This window comes from Hemibagrus wyckioides, linkage group LG18 (assembly GCF_019097595.1).
Source record: "Hemibagrus wyckioides isolate EC202008001 linkage group LG18, SWU_Hwy_1.0, whole genome shotgun sequence".
Lineage (NCBI taxonomy): Eukaryota > Metazoa > Chordata > Actinopteri > Siluriformes > Bagridae > Hemibagrus > Hemibagrus wyckioides.
Window position 1 is genome coordinate 19,327,454 of NC_080727.1, and position 16,934 is coordinate 19,344,387.

At 40.5% G+C, this 16,934-nt stretch overlaps 3 protein-coding genes and 1 non-coding gene across 5 annotated transcripts; 3 read left to right on the top strand and 1 right to left on the bottom strand.

Annotated features, from left to right (window-relative positions):
- The first annotated feature begins 2,933 nt into the window (after nt 1-2,933).
- On the top strand, nt 2,934-4,981 carry LOC131369396 (sperm-associated antigen 16 protein). Its single transcript, XM_058416020.1, has one exon. The coding sequence runs from the start codon at nt 2,971-2,973 to the stop codon at nt 4,798-4,800; it is 1,830 nt and encodes a 609-aa protein (XP_058272003.1). The 5' UTR covers nt 2,934-2,970; the 3' UTR covers nt 4,801-4,981.
- A 1,170-nt stretch (nt 4,982-6,151) lies between these two features.
- On the top strand, nt 6,152-9,969 carry ccdc82 (coiled-coil domain containing 82). 2 transcript variants are annotated; one of them, XM_058416022.1, is made up of 8 exons: nt 6,152-6,259; nt 6,457-7,016; nt 7,545-7,791; nt 7,882-7,974; nt 8,320-8,444; nt 8,554-8,724; nt 9,317-9,529; nt 9,656-9,969. In XM_058416022.1, exons 2-8 carry the CDS (start codon nt 6,462-6,464, stop codon nt 9,719-9,721), a joined length of 1,470 nt encoding a protein of 489 aa, XP_058272005.1. In that variant the 5' UTR covers nt 6,152-6,259; nt 6,457-6,461; the 3' UTR covers nt 9,722-9,969. The 2 variants fall into 2 exon arrangements, with proteins under 2 accessions (XP_058272005.1, XP_058272004.1); XM_058416021.1 differs by having other exon boundaries at nt 6,187-7,016.
- A 148-nt stretch (nt 9,970-10,117) lies between these two features.
- pomp (proteasome maturation protein) lies at nt 10,118-13,667 on the bottom strand. The gene is made up of 6 exons (XM_058416023.1): nt 13,526-13,667; nt 12,948-13,048; nt 12,786-12,846; nt 11,373-11,474; nt 11,137-11,230; nt 10,118-10,320 (listed from the first exon to the last, which is right to left on the bottom strand). The coding sequence occupies exons 1-6, from the start codon at nt 13,526-13,528 to the stop codon at nt 10,253-10,255; spliced, it is 429 nt and encodes a 142-aa protein (XP_058272006.1). The 5' UTR covers nt 13,529-13,667; the 3' UTR covers nt 10,118-10,252.
- Nucleotides 13,668-13,833: 166 nt separating this feature from the next.
- trnac-gca (transfer RNA cysteine (anticodon GCA)) lies at nt 13,834-13,905 on the top strand. Its single transcript has one exon. It is a non-coding gene; the product is annotated as a tRNA-Cys (tRNA).
- Nucleotides 13,906-16,934: the final 3,029 nt, after the last annotated feature.

Sequence of the window (16,934 nt, forward strand, 5' to 3'; positions counted from 1 at the left end):
CAAAGCAAGGTCCATAAAGACATGGATAAGTGAGTTTAGTGTTGAGGAACATGACTGGCCTGCACCGAGTCCTGACCTCAACCTGATGGGATGAATTAGAGTGCGAGCCAGGCCAAACCTGGGACGTCTGCCTTCACATGCACATGAATTTAATATGAAGTTGTCACATCCTTTCTAAACTATAACAGCTTCAACTCTTCTGGGAAGGCTTTCCACAAGGTTTAGGAGTGTGTTTATGGGAATTTTTGACCATTCCCCTAGAAGCGCATTTGTGAGGTCAGGCACTGATGTTGAATGAGAAGGCCTCTGCTCTAATTCATCCCAAAGGTGTTCTATCTGGGTTGAGGGCAGGACTCTGTGCAGGCCAGTCAAGTTCCTCCACACTAAACTTGACATCCATGTCTTTATGCAGTCATGTTGGAACAGGAAGGGGTTATGCCCAAACTCCCACAAAGTTCGGAGCATGAAATTGTCCAAAATGTCTTGGTATACTGAAGCATTAAGAGTTCCATTCACTGGAACTAAGGGGCCGAGCCCAACCCCGGGAAACAAAACCTGAATTCACTGATTTAGAGGGGTGTCCAAAAACTTTTGCTGATATAGGGTATGTCTTACAACCTACAACAAACTAGAAGACTTTATTCTAATTTAATACATTTATGGGTCAGTGTTTTATTTTAAATTATTATTATGGAAGTTAGTCTGAATGTTATTGCATCACTCGAGAATGACGCTGAAAAATATTATTTTAATGCATGTTTTTATTTTATATATGAACATTGGCATAAAAGCATCGTTTAGCAAGTGTAGTCAGTTAAAAATCATTTATTTAATAACTCATGGAAGAAACGAATCTGCTTATTTCATTCAGTTGCGAAACTGCGGTTAAGGCCGCCGCTCTTTCTGAAAGCAGGGTCAAACTCACGTATATATTTTAGGGGCGCGGCTTTTACATACTTGACTGTAATAGCACTGAAAGAGAAAAGTGAGCTCCTACACCACCGCCAAAGAAGGTACTACAAAAAGAACGTAAAAATGAATACGTAACAAAACTAATACAAACAATTCACAGTATAAATAACAATTAACACAGTATAGGGCAAAACATTTTATAACCCTTCTCATTTTAAGAATGGGGGAAAATAAGATTTAAGAGACACAAAATTGCATTAAGCCAGAAAAAAAGATCAGATTTATTTTACTGTATCTTCAAAAGTCACTACGTCTGTAATATAATTTTTCCATTAAATGCATATTTCAAAGTGTTAGTCCATGAAACCACCCCAGATCACTTCAGCAGGACCTACTCTATGCCCACAAAAAAAAAAAAAAAAATCAAACAATTCTTCTGTGGAAATTTCCCTTCAAAGTCACCATATCTCCCAATATAATCCATAGTATCCGTAGTATTCTGTATATCATGTCCATAGCACATACATCTGTATATCAATACTGTATATACCCACTGTAATTATCTCCATAGTACTGCTCCTATTTGTACATAAGTCCTTATCTGTATATATTAGACTATCTATATTACTGTATATAAAGCAGTTGCTGCTCATCGCACTTCTGGTTAGATGTTAAACTGCATTTCATTGCCTTGTACTTGTACATGTCTAATGACAATAAAGTTGAATCTAATCTAATCTAAAAATATAGTTGTGCCAAGAGGTACTTTTAATCCATTATAAAATAGATATTTCAAAGTGGTAGTTCAGATATGGTGACTTAAGGATGAATTAAAAAGAAATTCCACATTCAAATTGTATGTTCTTTATTGTGAGCATAGAGTAGGTCCTGCTGAAGTGATCTGAGCTGATTTTATCAACTAAATATTTAAAATATGCATTTTACAATAGATTAAATAATGCCTCTTGCTGTATTGGCAGATATGGTGACTTTGAGGATGAATTAAAAAGAAATTCCACAGTAAAAATTTTTTTATCTTTATTGGGAAATATGGAGTAGGTCCTGTTGAAGTGATCTGAGAGGGGTTTTTATCATCTAACGATTTGAAATATCTATTTTTGCAATAGATTAAAAAGCGCTTTCATTGCTATTACCGTTAAGTATCTAAAAGCCGCGCCCCTAAAATATATGTGCGGTTAGTTTAACCGTGCCTTCAGAAAGAACCGCAGTGTTGCGAAGACGTTACTATTTCTTACAGAGCATTTTTCTTTATTTTTCCTTAAATGTTTTTTTCATATTTGTCACAATAAAATGTAATAATTTCAAACAACTATAAATTACAGTGAAGCTCTTACTAAATGTCTGTTTAATGTAGCTATACGTAGATAAAATATATTTGTTTGGCAACAACTGTTTAATAGAAGACCAGCATTTTACTCTAGTAATATTTATTTATTTATTTATTTATTTATTTATTTATTTATTTATTTATTCTTCGTTTGTTTGTTTAGCATACACTAATTAATAACAAAATGTAAACTACATTTTGATTAAAACAACGAGCTTTTGCACCCAAGCACGTAATATATCCAAGTTACCCTAAACCCCTGTATATACGCACACATTAAATTCTGCAGCTGGATTATCCCTCAAATGCCACATTATGATAGCATGACTGTCGTATTATTAAATCTAAATGTAATGAATATGCGAATATTTTCCATAATACGGTCCACAAACACTCATGATTCCGTGTGAAGAAAAAAAAAAGTCATGAAATTAAATGGCTCGAATGTAGAAATGTCTTTTAATTGAAACACGTTTAATACATATGACTTTTAAATAAGTATACGTTTTATTATACATTTACACATGTAGAAAGAGGATTTAAACTGCTTTGAATTGGAACGATTGTTTCATTTTGTTTTAAAATTGATGTTAATGAAGTGTTTATGTGGTAATTACGGTAATGGCATCGTCTCCAAGCGTGTGCCCATGGTGACAATACACAAGCGATAATAACAAACGGCCAGGCACTGACACTGGATAAAAGGCAAAATGGCAGCAGTATGCGACACAGAATCTGTTGAAGGACCATATTATCTGGAAAAAGTGTCCATTCCAGAAGCCTCTGAAGATGGGTTTGAGTATGAAGAGATTAGTGTTGAAGAGGAGAGTGTGACTGAAGAAGAGGATTTGGAAACTGCAGCTGAAGTTCTGCGTAATCTTACTAAAGAGTCTGAGTTGGTACCAGAGCGGATACTTTCCCCACCCCAGAAACTACAAAGCCCCGTCCCTGAAGTTGTGGATGATTTTCTTCGCAACTTTCTTGTGAAAACAGGAATGAGCAAAACATTAGACTGCTTCCAGAAAGAATGGTTTGAGATGCTACATAAAGGCACGCTCAAAACACACCAGGTGGGATTGGTGCCTGATATATACACACAAAACCAGCTGCTGGACAACGAGCTGAAAAACGTCCAAAGAGAGCGAGACAGCTACAAGCAGGCTGCCTTCCAAGCTGGAGAGACCATCGTGAAGCTTCAGAAGGAACGGGATTTCCATAGGCTGCAGCATAAGCGTGTGGTGCAAGAGAAAAACAGAGTGATCGAGGACATCCGAAGGCTAAAGAAACACTACGAGTCTTATAGCCCTGCTTTGAAACAACTGAATGAGAAGTATCAGACAGCTCTGAGGCAGAAGATGTTGGTCAGTATTGAGAGAGACAGAGTCTCCAGTCAAGTTCAAAACCTAGATAGTGCTCTGTGTAATTCATGCTCCTCCCCTGGAACCCGCAGATTTCAAAAAGAAAACGAGGTTCACAATAGCCGTAGTCCAGAGCGAGCTACCAAACCATCAGTTGATAAGGTGGCGACTTATGACCTTGCCAAAGACCCGACTAAGAACACTACTACCAAACATTTAAAAGATTCTGAGTTCCCAGCCAGCACACGGATAAATCCCTTCCTGCCCCAAATAAAAGCCCTGTCTGCGCAAATCACCAAAATATCCGGATTCTCTGTGAAAAATTACATCAAAGCCCACACTATGGCTGTGAGCTATCTAGCTCTCCATCCGCGCAAACTGCTTGTAGCTTCTGCAAGTGATGATCACCTTTGGAGGCTTTGGGGGATGCCAGAAGGGGAGATGATCATGACTGGTGAGGGTCATACTGACTGGCTGTCTTCCTGTAGCTTCCACCCCAGTGGACACTATTTGGCCACGACCAGTGGAGACACCACAGTGAGGATCTGGGACTTTGCCAAATCCTGTTGCGTTCTGACCCTGGAAGGCCACACTCACGCCACCTGGGGATGTTCCTTCCACTCCTGTGGGGACTTTGTAGCCTCTTGCTCTATGGACAACACAGGCAAAGTGTGGGACCTTAACAGTGAGCGCTGTCGCTACACGCTGCGTGGCCACATCGACTCAGTGAACAGTATTAGCTTTGTGCCCTTCTCTAACATTCTGCTCACCTGCTCTGCTGATAAAACCATTTCACTGTGGGATGCCCGTGCTGGACTCTGTGCTCAAACGTTCTACGGGCACAGGCACTCGTGCAACAGTGCAACCTTTAACGCTATGGGAGACATGATAGCTTCCTGTGATTCCTATGGCATTGTGAAATTATGGGATGTAAGGAACATATCAGCCATGATCACCATGGATACCGGACCTCACCCTAGCAACCAAGTGGCCTTTAGTCCAAATGGACAGGTGCTAGCAGTCGCAAGCAACGATCATGAGGTGAAGCTGGTGGAAGTGGCGTCTTCACATGTGTCCAGTCTTTTAGGACACAATGATGCTGTTCAGAGTGTTATTTTTGACCATAAAGGAGAATACCTTTTATCTGCTGGATATGATGGTGAAATTTTTATCTGGTCATAATATTTGAAATGATTGTTAATAAAATATGTATGATCCCCAATATTGTATGTATAGTTAACCAAAAAGGTACTCCATTTGGAGTTTACAGTTTAATAAAAATGTACTAAAATAAGCAGTTTCCCTCAAACATTCCTAAATATGGATTCAGCTGATGTAGAAATACACAAGATTTAAATACAATAAACTGATTTAATTGAACAAAATATTAATTAGAGTGCATCTTTTGTGTGGATAGTGTAACTTGTCACAAAACTCTTTTTACTAATGAAAAGATTTACACAGTTCATTAACAAGAATCTTTCAAATTAGGGTTTAGCCTTGTGTAAGTAATATTTCGTTAAGACCTGGGATTAAAATGGTCTTAATTGGAAATATATTAAACAACTTGGCATTAGGGATTATATGTCACTTTTTAGTTTGCTAGTGAAGCATCATACACATTAAGCAGCCAAAAGTTTGTGGACACCAAGAGAATTAGTGATTTGGGACAAGAAGACCTGTGGTACAGTTAGCATTCCAGTTCCTAGCCCAAAGGTAGTCAGTGGGATTGAGGTCAGGGCTCTGTGCAGGACACTTGAAATCTTTCATTTAGATAGATAGATAGATAGATAGATAGATAGATAGATAGATAGATAGATAGATAGATACATACATACATACATACATACATACATACATACATACATACATACATACATACATACTTTATTCATCCCAAAGTGAAATTCACAATTCTTTGGGCACAGGGGTTCAAACTAGAAGAGTTCAGAATCTAGCCATGGGGGTCACAGTCCAGTGACTTCTCTGCCGGTCCCAAGCCCAGATAAATAGAGAGGGTTGCATCAGGAAGGGCATCTGGCGTAAAATATTTCATACCGGATCAGTCGAGGTGACCTACAGGGCACTGGTGGAACTTGGGCTACTGTTGGTCGAAGAGGTAGAGGAGGAAGGAGAGTGTGTAGACAGAGAGAGAAGAGGATATGAAGCTAGTGGGTGTAAGTGTTGAGGATGCAGAAGATAGGAATAGGTGGAGAGAGATGATTCGCTGTGGTGACCCCTGAAGGGAAAAGCCGAAAGAAGAAGAAGACGGGTATGATGGTCAGGTCGTTGTCCACAAACCTTTGGCCATACAGCATATCGCTAGCATATTTTGTCAGTGTTAATGGCACTGTGTTTATTGCCCTCTTTGTGTAATAAAAGAGACTAGCTCTTTCAAGTGAAGTATAGCACGTGAAACAATTACGATTTAGAATTATTTGGTGGACCGTATTTGAACCTTTAGAACAGGTCCTGGCCTTGACATGTGTGACGCAGAAGGGAGTGTACTCCATACCGCTAGATGACGCACTAGTTCTGGTAGAGGTGCAGCTCCTAGAGGAACAGCAAAAGCAAAACAGACACACCCCCTCAAAAATCGCGGGACTAGTCTTTCTACACTGTAGTCTTGGGCGAAATTCAGGTTTTTATAAACTTCTTCATTGTTTTAGACAGAGAGAAATTAAGGCATAATTTTTATTTCATGCTCATTCAGGATTCTTGTCCTTCCTTTGTTCGCTGTTGCTAGCTTTCTTGTTAAAAACTGTGTGCGTATTAACTAAACTGCGTCCATGTTTGGTCTAACAGTCGATTAGAGCTAATCGGTTGTTCTTGTCGTAGAGGTTATGAAAATCATAGGCATGCGGCGGAGACGCGCGGCTCTCGCGTCCCGCATCGACCGGAGAAAGACGCAAATGAACGCGATCGAGCAGATGCTCGAGGACAGCGACGAAGGCTCGTACTGCAGCACGACGACCAGCGACGGCTCCGCGAGCGAGTACCAGGAGTCGGACGACGCATCCGGCAGCTCGGACGACGACGACTCCGGTGATTCTCCAGCGCCCAAACGGGCGGATGCGAGAGACGACAGCGGCGGGACGGACGACGAGAAGTGCGCCGTGTCGCGCCGACGGCGGAAGAGGTCGGCCAGCGCGAGCATCCTGGATGACGACGGCACGAGCGACTCTTCGGACAGCGACGTGGGAACTGAGCCTGTCCGGAAAGCTTCGGGGAAAAAACGACTCAAGCTTTCCGACTCCGAGGGTGAAACTGGCAAGGAGAAGGAAGGAGAAGGGGAAGCTAGAGGAGCTGCTGCCAAGAGGAAAGAGAGGAAAAAGAAACTGATGGAGCTGTTGAAAAAGAGAAAGTCAGGTACACCACTGCGCAGGCGCAGAACCTTGGTAAGAACCCAGATGTATCAGTGAGCAGAATATTAGGTACTTTTTTATCTGCAATCATTGGCCTATTTATGAGGCATACGTTGTGTAAATACAATAACTGTCCATTAGTTGCCACGCAGGACATAACAGGACAGAGCTGATAAGATTATTTGGACTATATGGTGTGTGTGTCTGTGTGACGTGTTAAAAATTAAACTGTAACTGAACTTACAAAGAATATTTCTAATGAATTGTCTAAAAACTTGGCCATCCTCACTCAACCTGATGTTTCTTTACCTCTGCCACAACCAATAAATTGTCACACGGCATCACTGCCATGCTTAGAATAGACCACCACCAAGACATAATCTAGTCAGTAATCAGTCCTGGATTTGTTTTGGTCTTCTGATTATGGCAGAATCAGGGGGGTTTGAGTGTGAAAGTGGAGTGAACAGTACTGTTGGTGTCTCTGCTAATAAGAGCAGTAAGTGTACCTAATAAAATGGCCACCGAATGTCATTAAGCAGTTCAGAATGTGTTGTCATTCAGGAATCAGAGGAGGTTGAAGTTGCAGAAAACAAACCTGAAGACAAAAAAGAAGTGCAAACCTCTGACAACGAGTCTAGCGAGGAGGACAACATTCGCTTGATAGACAGCAGTGAAGAAGAAAAGCAGGCAGACAGTGACAGCCTGAAGGACTTCATTGTAGAGGATGAAGAGCAGAAAGAGGGAGAGGAAGAGGAAGAAGTGGTTAAAACGGACGAAAAGAACTTCCGCTCTCACCTTCCACGCGAGTGTAAGACTTCTAAGTTGTATAGTAGTTAAGAGAAAATGTGTATGTACATTTGGTTATTTGTTTACGCTTCTGATAAATTTTAAATTGTAGTCATCACCGGATCTCAGTTCGCCCACTTTCAGCTGGTGGTCAAAGCCTTGCTGATCAACGCACTGGACACATCCTTCCTCAAGTCACTTTATGGTATGGTTTTCATTTTTGTCCTCAGAGTCTGTTAAGCTGCACTGTGTCACAGTGCTTTGAAAATATGTAGCTGGCTGGCTTTATTTCTCAGAACAAACATTTTCTTTCCATTCTTCAAAAGTATTTATCCTTTTAGACTCTCATTCTCTGTAAGTTTCAAAAAACTCTCCTTTTGACCACAGGTGCTCAAGGTCATGTACTGTCTACATTAATTTCTCTCTGTAGCACCCAAAATACTCACAAAATCCTTTCTGGTATACGCTCAAGACTTGAACATACAGGAAATAATAATGTCATTAAATGCTTTAATGAGTCACGAATAGGTTTGTTTACTCGTTACTGCAGACGGCGAGCGGACAAAGCGGTACGCCGAAGAGATGAAATCGTCATTGCGTCACTTTGACGAGCGCCTCGTGCTCCCGCGGCTGGAAAATCTAAAGCAGAGGAGCCGCTGGAAAGACCGCTACAAGGTAGGAATGAATAAAAAACTTTTTTGTGTGTGCCTGTATAGCGTATACACGCTGATTATGTACAACACGATGCAAAAACGTATTCCTTGTGGGGGTTTTTTTTAATAAGGAGCGGGTTGAGTGTTATCCCAAAGTGCGAGTTAGAATGGTGAACATCCGCTCGAAGGGCTGCGAAGCATGTGAGCTCCACCGAAACGGACGCTTCTGCGTGCGTCTGTCCGGGCAGCTGTATCACAACCACACGCTGCAGGAAGACCAGTTCATGCCTGATGACTCGCAGGTAACAAACCCAGTGATCTTTATTGTTTAATCAAACATAATCTCTCAAATTCTTACCTTGTTGCATTCTACATCACCGTAGGTTTTCAGTGACTCCACTTTGAGCTGTTTATGACAGTGCGATGTGTTAATTTGATTATTTTTGAGTATGTCTCAAAGTATTTTATTCCTCTTATACCACAGCCATTTTTTTTTTATTTATTCAAATTGATATGTTCTAATTACATTTTTATTTACGTTTAATGTTGTGGAAAGCAGTTAGTTAATCACTGTGATTCCCACACCAGCCTGACTCTCGCTCTCTTTACATTCTTTACATCAGTCAATTATTAGGTTCAGATTACGAGGAGCGTCTGCCGTACGGGTCACGCTATACGAGCTGTTACTGTAGAAACAAGCACATAAATATAAAATAAACCTGTGGTTCGATCTACAGCTGGTGCTATTATCCGAGCCACTGTCCAACATCTTGATCTCTGACCAGTCAGCTCCTCAAGAGTGCAGTGCTGTAAATGTCATTTTCACTCAGGTGTAAATGTAACTAGAAAAGAAAACCATACTAAAAATCCAAATGTCTGTACCAAATATTGCAGACGTTCTTTGTGGGCTCTGTCTGTGCCAGCCGGACCGAGGTGTATCACGCGCTTAAACACTTCAAGTACCATCTGTTTGAGCGCTGCCGCACTGCCCTGGAGGATCAGAAAGAAGCAGAGCAACAGACGCAGGAGGGAGATGAAGAAGAGCCGGTGAAGGAGACCGTGAATAAAGTGTTCAACAAGCTGTTGGAGGATGGCTGGATTGCTGAGGTGTGTGCGCGCTTGCGTTTATTCTTTGAGTTGGAGAGGTTTGTGTATTTGTATATTAATGCAAATGAAAGCATAAAGGTAGATGAATGCCTCATATTCATCACTGTTTTTCCCCTCTCTATGCAGCAATATGATGAATTCGAGGAACGTCTTAACGCTGCAGATTTCTTCCAAGAAGAGAAGCTGGACTGAGAAGTGGACGACTTGTTGAGGAGGATTTTTTTGTAAATAGGTCGTTATTTAACGGCAAAGACATAATTATTACAAAATCAATGTGATTTCAATATTTTCTTTAAAACATACAAAGGTCTTGTTACTTTACCGATTGCTTTTGTATTTTCCTTTTTAAGTCAGATTTTATTTTAAGCTTGTTATCTCAAGTTTGTAATATTAAAAAAAATATTAATGCTCATAATGGATGAAAATGAGAAAAAAAATTAATAAATATATTCTGTAAATATCTATTTCCAGGGTTAGTAGTTTTTATCCAAAATAGGCTTGAGGAATTACAGGGTGGGAAAAACAAAACAAAAAAAAAAAAAAACTTGTTCAAAACTGATCAAATGTTGAACAAAACAGGGAAAGCTCTTGAATTGTTTTCATTTTTATTAGAAACAGAAAAAACACAAGAGTGGAACTAATCAAGTTGGTCAAAATACTTAATGACCAAAAAACAGTTTGTTCCGTTTTTAATAAAAATATAAAGCCTGAACACATGCGTGGTCACATCAGACCGAGTTTGTACTCGGTCATGATGTGAGGTTCGCCCATCAGCTCGCACTGGGCAGGATCTGAAACACACACACACACGTAAAGATTAATCAGAATAAATTGTACAGTTAAATACTAATGTGTATGCAAAGGTAACTCTTCTAGTAGGCATGTAACAATCAGAGAAACTGGATCAATGCAGTAGTTTAAAAGACAATGATCATACTGAATAACTGCAACATCATAAATCCATCCATCCATCCTCTATACCCGCTTTATTCCTAATCAGGGTCACGGGGATCTGCTGGAGCCTATCCCAGCACACATTGGGCAAAAGGCAGGGGTACACCCTGGACAGGTCACCAGTCCATCACAGGGCCACACATATACTCGGACAACCACACACGCACACACACACACACTCCTATGGGCAATTCAGAATTACCAATCAACCTAATGTACATGTTTTTTGGACTGTGGGAGGAAACCGGAGTACCCGGAGTAAACCCACGCAGGCACGGGGAGAACATGCACACACCACACAGAAAGGCCTGTTCGAACCTGGGATTGGAACCCAAGACCTTCTTGTTGTGAGGCAACAGTGCTAACCATTAAGCCACCATCACTTATTTATTTTTGTCTGATTACACTATATAGTATACATACATATACACTGATTAATACACATACTATTAATCAGTATTCCCTTTAGCATGAGTGTATGTTCACGCCGAAATGAATGAAAGTCTCTCTGTAGTTCATATTTGCATAAAACTCAATAGGGAGTTTGCTTTTTCATTTAAAAAAAAAAACCAAAGACAAACGGATCTCCTGAATATGAACTCTTTTGCCGCTACTGATTTCTTAACCCCTATTAGATGTGAACATGCTCTTACCATTAAGGATGTCCTCAAATCCAATTAACTCATCAGCACCTCTGAGTGTGTCTAGAGCCAAATTGGAGCTCGGCAGAAAAGGCAAACGTTGAATCTGTGAAAAATATATATATATATTTTTTTTTTCAAATGTGTTTTTACAACCCAAGTGATACAACTGGCACTAGCTGAAAGTCATGTGTATAACCTACTGGATATAATGAGTACACGTGAATGTAGAGTTAACTGGTTCCCACCTGTTTGGCTGCTCTGTACTCCATCTGGAGTTTCAGGGGTGCGTGAAGTCCTTGGATGTTTCTTAACGTGGAAAAGTTCATCTTTTCCTGGTTAAGCTGGAACTATAAGCACAAACCACAAAGCAAGCAATAAGTCATGGGGAATGATTCACAAATTATCCCTCTGTATCAGAATTCACCCTGATTACACAATACATGCTAAATTCTATGATACAATGAACAATCTACCAAAAATGTGGACGCCTGACAACCACATGCATTTGTGCTTGTTGAACAGATTTAGCCTATTCCATCTTTGAGTGGATTTGGCCAATCAGCCACAGGAGCATTAGGTCACATTTACATCTGGAATTAACATCTGTCCTTTGTGACCGGATCACAAGAGGAAGCCGAGGCACGTTGCCGTCCCTAGCAGGCATTCTAAAGATTTCAGATTTCAAACACCGTTTCCGCTTAGAGAAAGGCTGTCACGCACATTCATTTCCAGAATTGAAAACTCCCAGTTTTAATCGCGTAGTCTGTTATAACAAAGAGAAGCAGCTGCTTTCATCTCGGCCTTTATCCATTAGCCTGGAGTTGGGAGAGCTCTAACATTCAGTGTAATTTTCAGAGTCTTTACAATGATTACATATTTTCTGGCTAGGGTAATGATGCAATTCATTAACTGGTCCTTCATCGCTGTCCAGGTGCATCCAGATGTGTTTTGCGCTCAAACTACAAATGTTACGTTTCATACGATTCGCAGCTCCATGGTAGCCGAAAGAAGCTAAGGTGCTGCAAATACAGAAAATACATGCAAATACATACAAAGAAGCAGGACTGGTCATTTTAACACTGCACTTAAAACCAGCTATTCTTCCTGAAACCATGGTTGACTTAGCTGTACATAAAAGTTAAGGGGTGTGGCTTTTAGATGCTCAGAAATAGTAATGATGAAAGCATGTACTTGTGAGTGCTTTCGGTTCATCACAAAATTGAACGGTGGGGTTGATGTCAATCCACGAGAGTGGAGATGCTCTATACCAACCTTAAGACATCTTAACATGTCTTGTTTTGTGTACAGGGGCAATGTTATGTTGGAACATGTTTGGGCTTCTGAGTTGGAGAGAAGGGAAATTGTAATGCTACAGCAAACAAAGACATTCTACACAGCTGTGTGCTTCCAAGTTTGTTCGGAGGAAGAACCACATGAGTGTAACAGTAAGGCGTCCACAATCTTACACATGCTGAAAACGCCACAGCACAAAAGAGATCAGCCACAGCATTGCATCTCCATTCCACAGTGTGTTTTTCTCTTATTTCCACAAATTAATAATCCTCTTTAGGACAGTTGTTGCGATTAATGCCAATTTCAATGCCAGATAACACCTTGCGCTCATTTAATGAGAGAGACTGTACATTTTAAAGACTCACATTTTTTTCAGACAGCTCTAAAGGATGAGAAGGGAGGAGCTCGTTTTTGACACTAGAAAACCTGAAATCACAAGAATGCATGAATACAGGTTTAGTAAAGACAACAGGTGAAGTGGACATAAGGTCACTAGAGGATTACAGAACAATGTAAGGAGTGTTTACCCCCCACGTAGGGCGTCAGGAACACCATAAGATCCCGCCTGTGGACAAAGCCCCGCAACCGGGACGCTGTCTTTGAGCTGGGAGCGAAGACCACGAGTGTTCTGTGAAGTTAAACAACACGAAAGAGTATTTTAAAGATTTTATTAAGCCTTTCAATTCAATTAATTCTACATAGAAATCTAGTGCGATGTAGAAAACTTAGGAGTCAGATTAAAGCGACTGAAACAGAAAGTAAACGCAGCTAGCAAGGCAATGACACATCACAAACAGCTAAACCAAGCACAGCATGCTAAACACCTTGACCACAACGTCAATTTCATGATATATCTGACCAATGAAACAAAACAAAACAAATATCAATTATCTAAACATTTTATGTAAACGGTTCTATTCATGCTTACACAATTTACTCTACCAACAACTGGCTCACGTGCTAAAGGCTAGTAGCTATAGGAACGCCACAAAACAAAGCTAATGAGTCTGAGAAAAAAAAGAATTAAGAAACGGTTTAAATAAAGAAAACCAAATTTGTGCAACGAAAGCAGATGAATAAAAATGAGCATAAACAACTACAATACCATTTTCTGCCGAGTTCCTCCAAACAGTTCAACGTAAACGCGCTTCCTGTACAAATCCGGAAATGTATATGACGTGCTTCGCTAAAATGGCGTCTCTTGTGGTTTAAAATAGATGATGTATGCTGTTTACGTCATTGTGCTATCATTTTAACATCCGCTAGTTGATGTGTTAGAAAATAGATTCAATTGTATGTTAGAATAAGAATAGAGAAATATAAAAATTAAAACCTAAAATTAACAAGTAGCGTTATTACGGTAGCCTACTGATATCTTTAAAACTATTTTAAAAGTCTCCGCATCTTGGTCATGGGGGTATAGCTCAGTGGTAGAGCATTTGACTGCAGATCAAGAGGTCCCCGGTTCAAATCCGGGTGCCCCCTAATTTTCATAAATTCTTTTGTTAATAGATTTTGTACAAGCTATTAGTGGAGTCACCACATTATTTATTCTCAACAGACACTTGTGTTTTAGCCGTTTAATTAACACTATATGGACAAAGGTTTTGTGGACATCCGATATCCGGCTATTACAACCAATGTGCTCGTTATTTTATTTATATTTCATTTTACCTACTGTAAAAATTTTCTAACCTGTAATTTTTATATTTTATTCTTTTCTTTTATTCTGTCCTTATTTCTTTTTTTCCTTTTCAAGGGTCAAAACAGTCGTGTAAGCATTTCACTGCATATCATATTGTGTACGCTTGTGTATGTGACAAATAAAATTTGAAATTTCAATTTAAGTATTATTGAACAATTTGTGTCCGAATTGGCGGCACGGCAGTAACACACAATGGTCACTCCGGATGTATATGACCGCCAGACACTACTAAAGTGTCAAAATCATTTACCAGCCAACGTGCATGACGAACTACAACATGAGACATATCAAGAACCTGCTGCCACCATCACTAGACCCCATGCAGTTTGCGTATCGATGCCATCAGAGTCTGCTGGATCTGAGCACCTGCACCTGGATCCTGGATTTCCTGACTGAACTTGATGATGTGTTTGTTAAATAGTTTAGCTCTATGTTTGTCTGCGTCACCCTGTGTTCTGTTTTTGTCCTGTGTAGCACCTCTGGTCCAGGAGGAACGTTGTTTCATTTCAACGTGTACTGAATCAGCAATATATGGTTGAAATGACAATAAAGCTTCTTTACTTTGTCTTGAGTTTGACTACTTCATCATCATCATCATCATCATCACCTTCATCTTCTTCTTCTTCTTCTTCTTCTTCTTCTTCAGTGGGCATCTATTAGTTTCGTGCCGACGGAAATGAGCCTCTGTGCGGTACGACTCGCCGAATTGTGCAAGACCTCTGTGACTTAGATGCAGGTCATTTTATTTTATTTACCACAGGAATTCAGCACCATATTCACTTTCGGAGTTTACATTCCCCCCAGCGCTAATGCTAAGGAGGCTCTGCTTTAGCTCTACAGAGCTTTTAGCGAGCTGCAGAATGCTCACCCCGATGAACTTTTTATTATCGCCGGAGGTTTCAACCATGCAAATCTAAAGTCACAGGTTGCCAATAGAGTCCTCTTCCATTCCTCCATGATGGCATCACAGAGCCGGTGGATGTTAGAGACCTTGCGCTCCCCCACCTTGGCCAGTCCATCACCTTTACCCTCAGCTTCTTTAGCAAGGCAGTGGTCATCTTGGAGGTGTGTTTGGGGTCGTTATCATGTTGGAATACTGCCCTGCGCCTCTGAAGGAAGGGGCTCATGCTCTGCTTCAGTATGTCACAATACATATTGGCATTCATGGTTCCCTCAATAAACTGTAGCTCCCCAGTGCCGGCAGCACTCATGCAGGCCCAGACCATGACACTCCCACCACTAGTTGTCTTTGTCTTTGTACTCCTCACCTGGTTGCCGCCACACATGCTTGACACCATCTGAACCAAATAAGTTTATCTTTGTCTCATCGGACCACAGGACATGGTTCTGGCCATGACCTTAGTCTGCTTATCTTCAGCAAACTGTATGCGGTCTTTCTTGTGCATCATTTTTAGTAGAGGCTTCCTTCTGGGACGACAGCCATGCAGACCAATTCGATGCAGTGTGCAGCGTATGATCTGAGCACTGACAGGCTGACCCCCCCACCCCTTCAACCTCTGCAGCAATGCTGGCAGCACTCATACATCTATTTCCCAAAGACAACCTCTGGATATGACGCTGAGCACGTGCACTCAACTTCTTTGGTCGACCATGGCGAGGCCTGTTCTGAGTGGAACCTCTCCTGTAAAACTGCTATATGGTCTTGCCCACCGTGCTGCAGCTCAGTTTCAGGATCTTGGCAATCTTCTTATAGCCTAGACCATCTTTATGTAGAGCAACAATTCTTTTTTTCAGATCCTCAGAGAGTTCTTTGCCATGAGGTGCCATGTTGAACTTCCAGTGACTAGTATGAGAGGGTGTGAGAGTGATAACACCAAATTTAACACACCTGCTCCCCATTCACACCTGAGACCTTGTAACACTAACAAGTCACATGACACCAGGGAGGGTAAATGGCTAATTGGGCCCAATTTGGACATTTCCACTTAGGGGTGTACTCACTTTTGTTGTCAACAGTTTAGCTGTCTGTTGAGTTATTTTGAGGGGACAGCAAATTTACACTGTTATACAGGCTGTACACTCACCACTTTACATTGTAGCAGAGTGTCATTTCTTCAGTGTTGTCACATGAAGAGATATAATAAATTATTTACAAAAATGTGAGGGGTGTACTCACTTTTGTGAGATACCCTCCAACACTGTATCCTCTCACTCTCCAACACTTCTTTTGAACACAGTCGTGTTTGTCTGCGCTTGTCTGTTTTTGTTCTGTGTAGCACCTCTGGTCCAGGAGGAATGTTGTTTCATTGCACCATGTACTGTATCAGCAATATATGGTTGAAATGACAATAAAGCTTCTTTGACTTGACTTTGACTACTTGATCATCATCATCATCTTCTTCTTCTTCTTCTTCTTCATCTAGTAGCCTTTGTTGCAGTTCACCTTTTTCTCCGCTAGCTGACATACTAACTCTATGGAGTTTACCGGGGCAGGAGTAGTAGATTATACTGTGTCCAACAAATAGCAATTTTACAAAATCCTTGCTACAGTGTTTGTTAAACTAGTTCCTTAATCAATGATATGTTTGTGGGCAGATTAAAGGCGAGATCCAAGGTGAGGTTAAAACATAACCTAAATAAAAACAGCTGGTCATTTTTATGCAACATATTTAATGTTTTTGTAAAATAAAGCTATGAAACACAGCTGTTTCTTCATTATTGACTGCTTTTTTTTTTCTTCTTCTTCTTCTTTTTAGAATTCTGCCTCAAGCAACATTAGTCTGGCTTTCCTAGACTGTGACAAAATCATTGTCTCTTAAATAGCTGATTTATAAAGATGATTTGCAAA

Excerpts from the sequence above, each read along its gene's own strand:
- LOC131369396 (XM_058416020.1), top strand. The coding sequence starts at position 2,971 with ATGGCAGCAGTATGCGACACAGAATCTGTTGAAGGACCATATTATCTG.
- ccdc82 (XM_058416022.1), top strand. The coding sequence starts at position 6,462 with ATGAAAATCATAGGCATGCGGCGGAGACGCGCGGCTCTCGCGTCCCGC. Across the intron at positions 7,017-7,544 it reads TGCGCAGGCGCAGAACCTTG|GAATCAGAGGAGGTTGAAGT; the intron begins GTAAGAACCCAG and ends GTTGTCATTCAG. Across the intron at positions 7,792-7,881 it reads CTCTCACCTTCCACGCGAGT|TCATCACCGGATCTCAGTTC; the intron begins GTAAGACTTCTA and ends TTTAAATTGTAG.
- pomp (XM_058416023.1), bottom strand. Across the intron at positions 12,847-12,947 it reads CCTGACGCCCTACGTGGGGG|GTTTTCTAGTGTCAAAAACG; the intron begins GTAAACACTCCT and ends TTGTGATTTCAG. Across the intron at positions 11,231-11,372 it reads AGTACAGAGCAGCCAAACAG|ATTCAACGTTTGCCTTTTCT; the intron begins GTGGGAACCAGT and ends TATTTTTCACAG.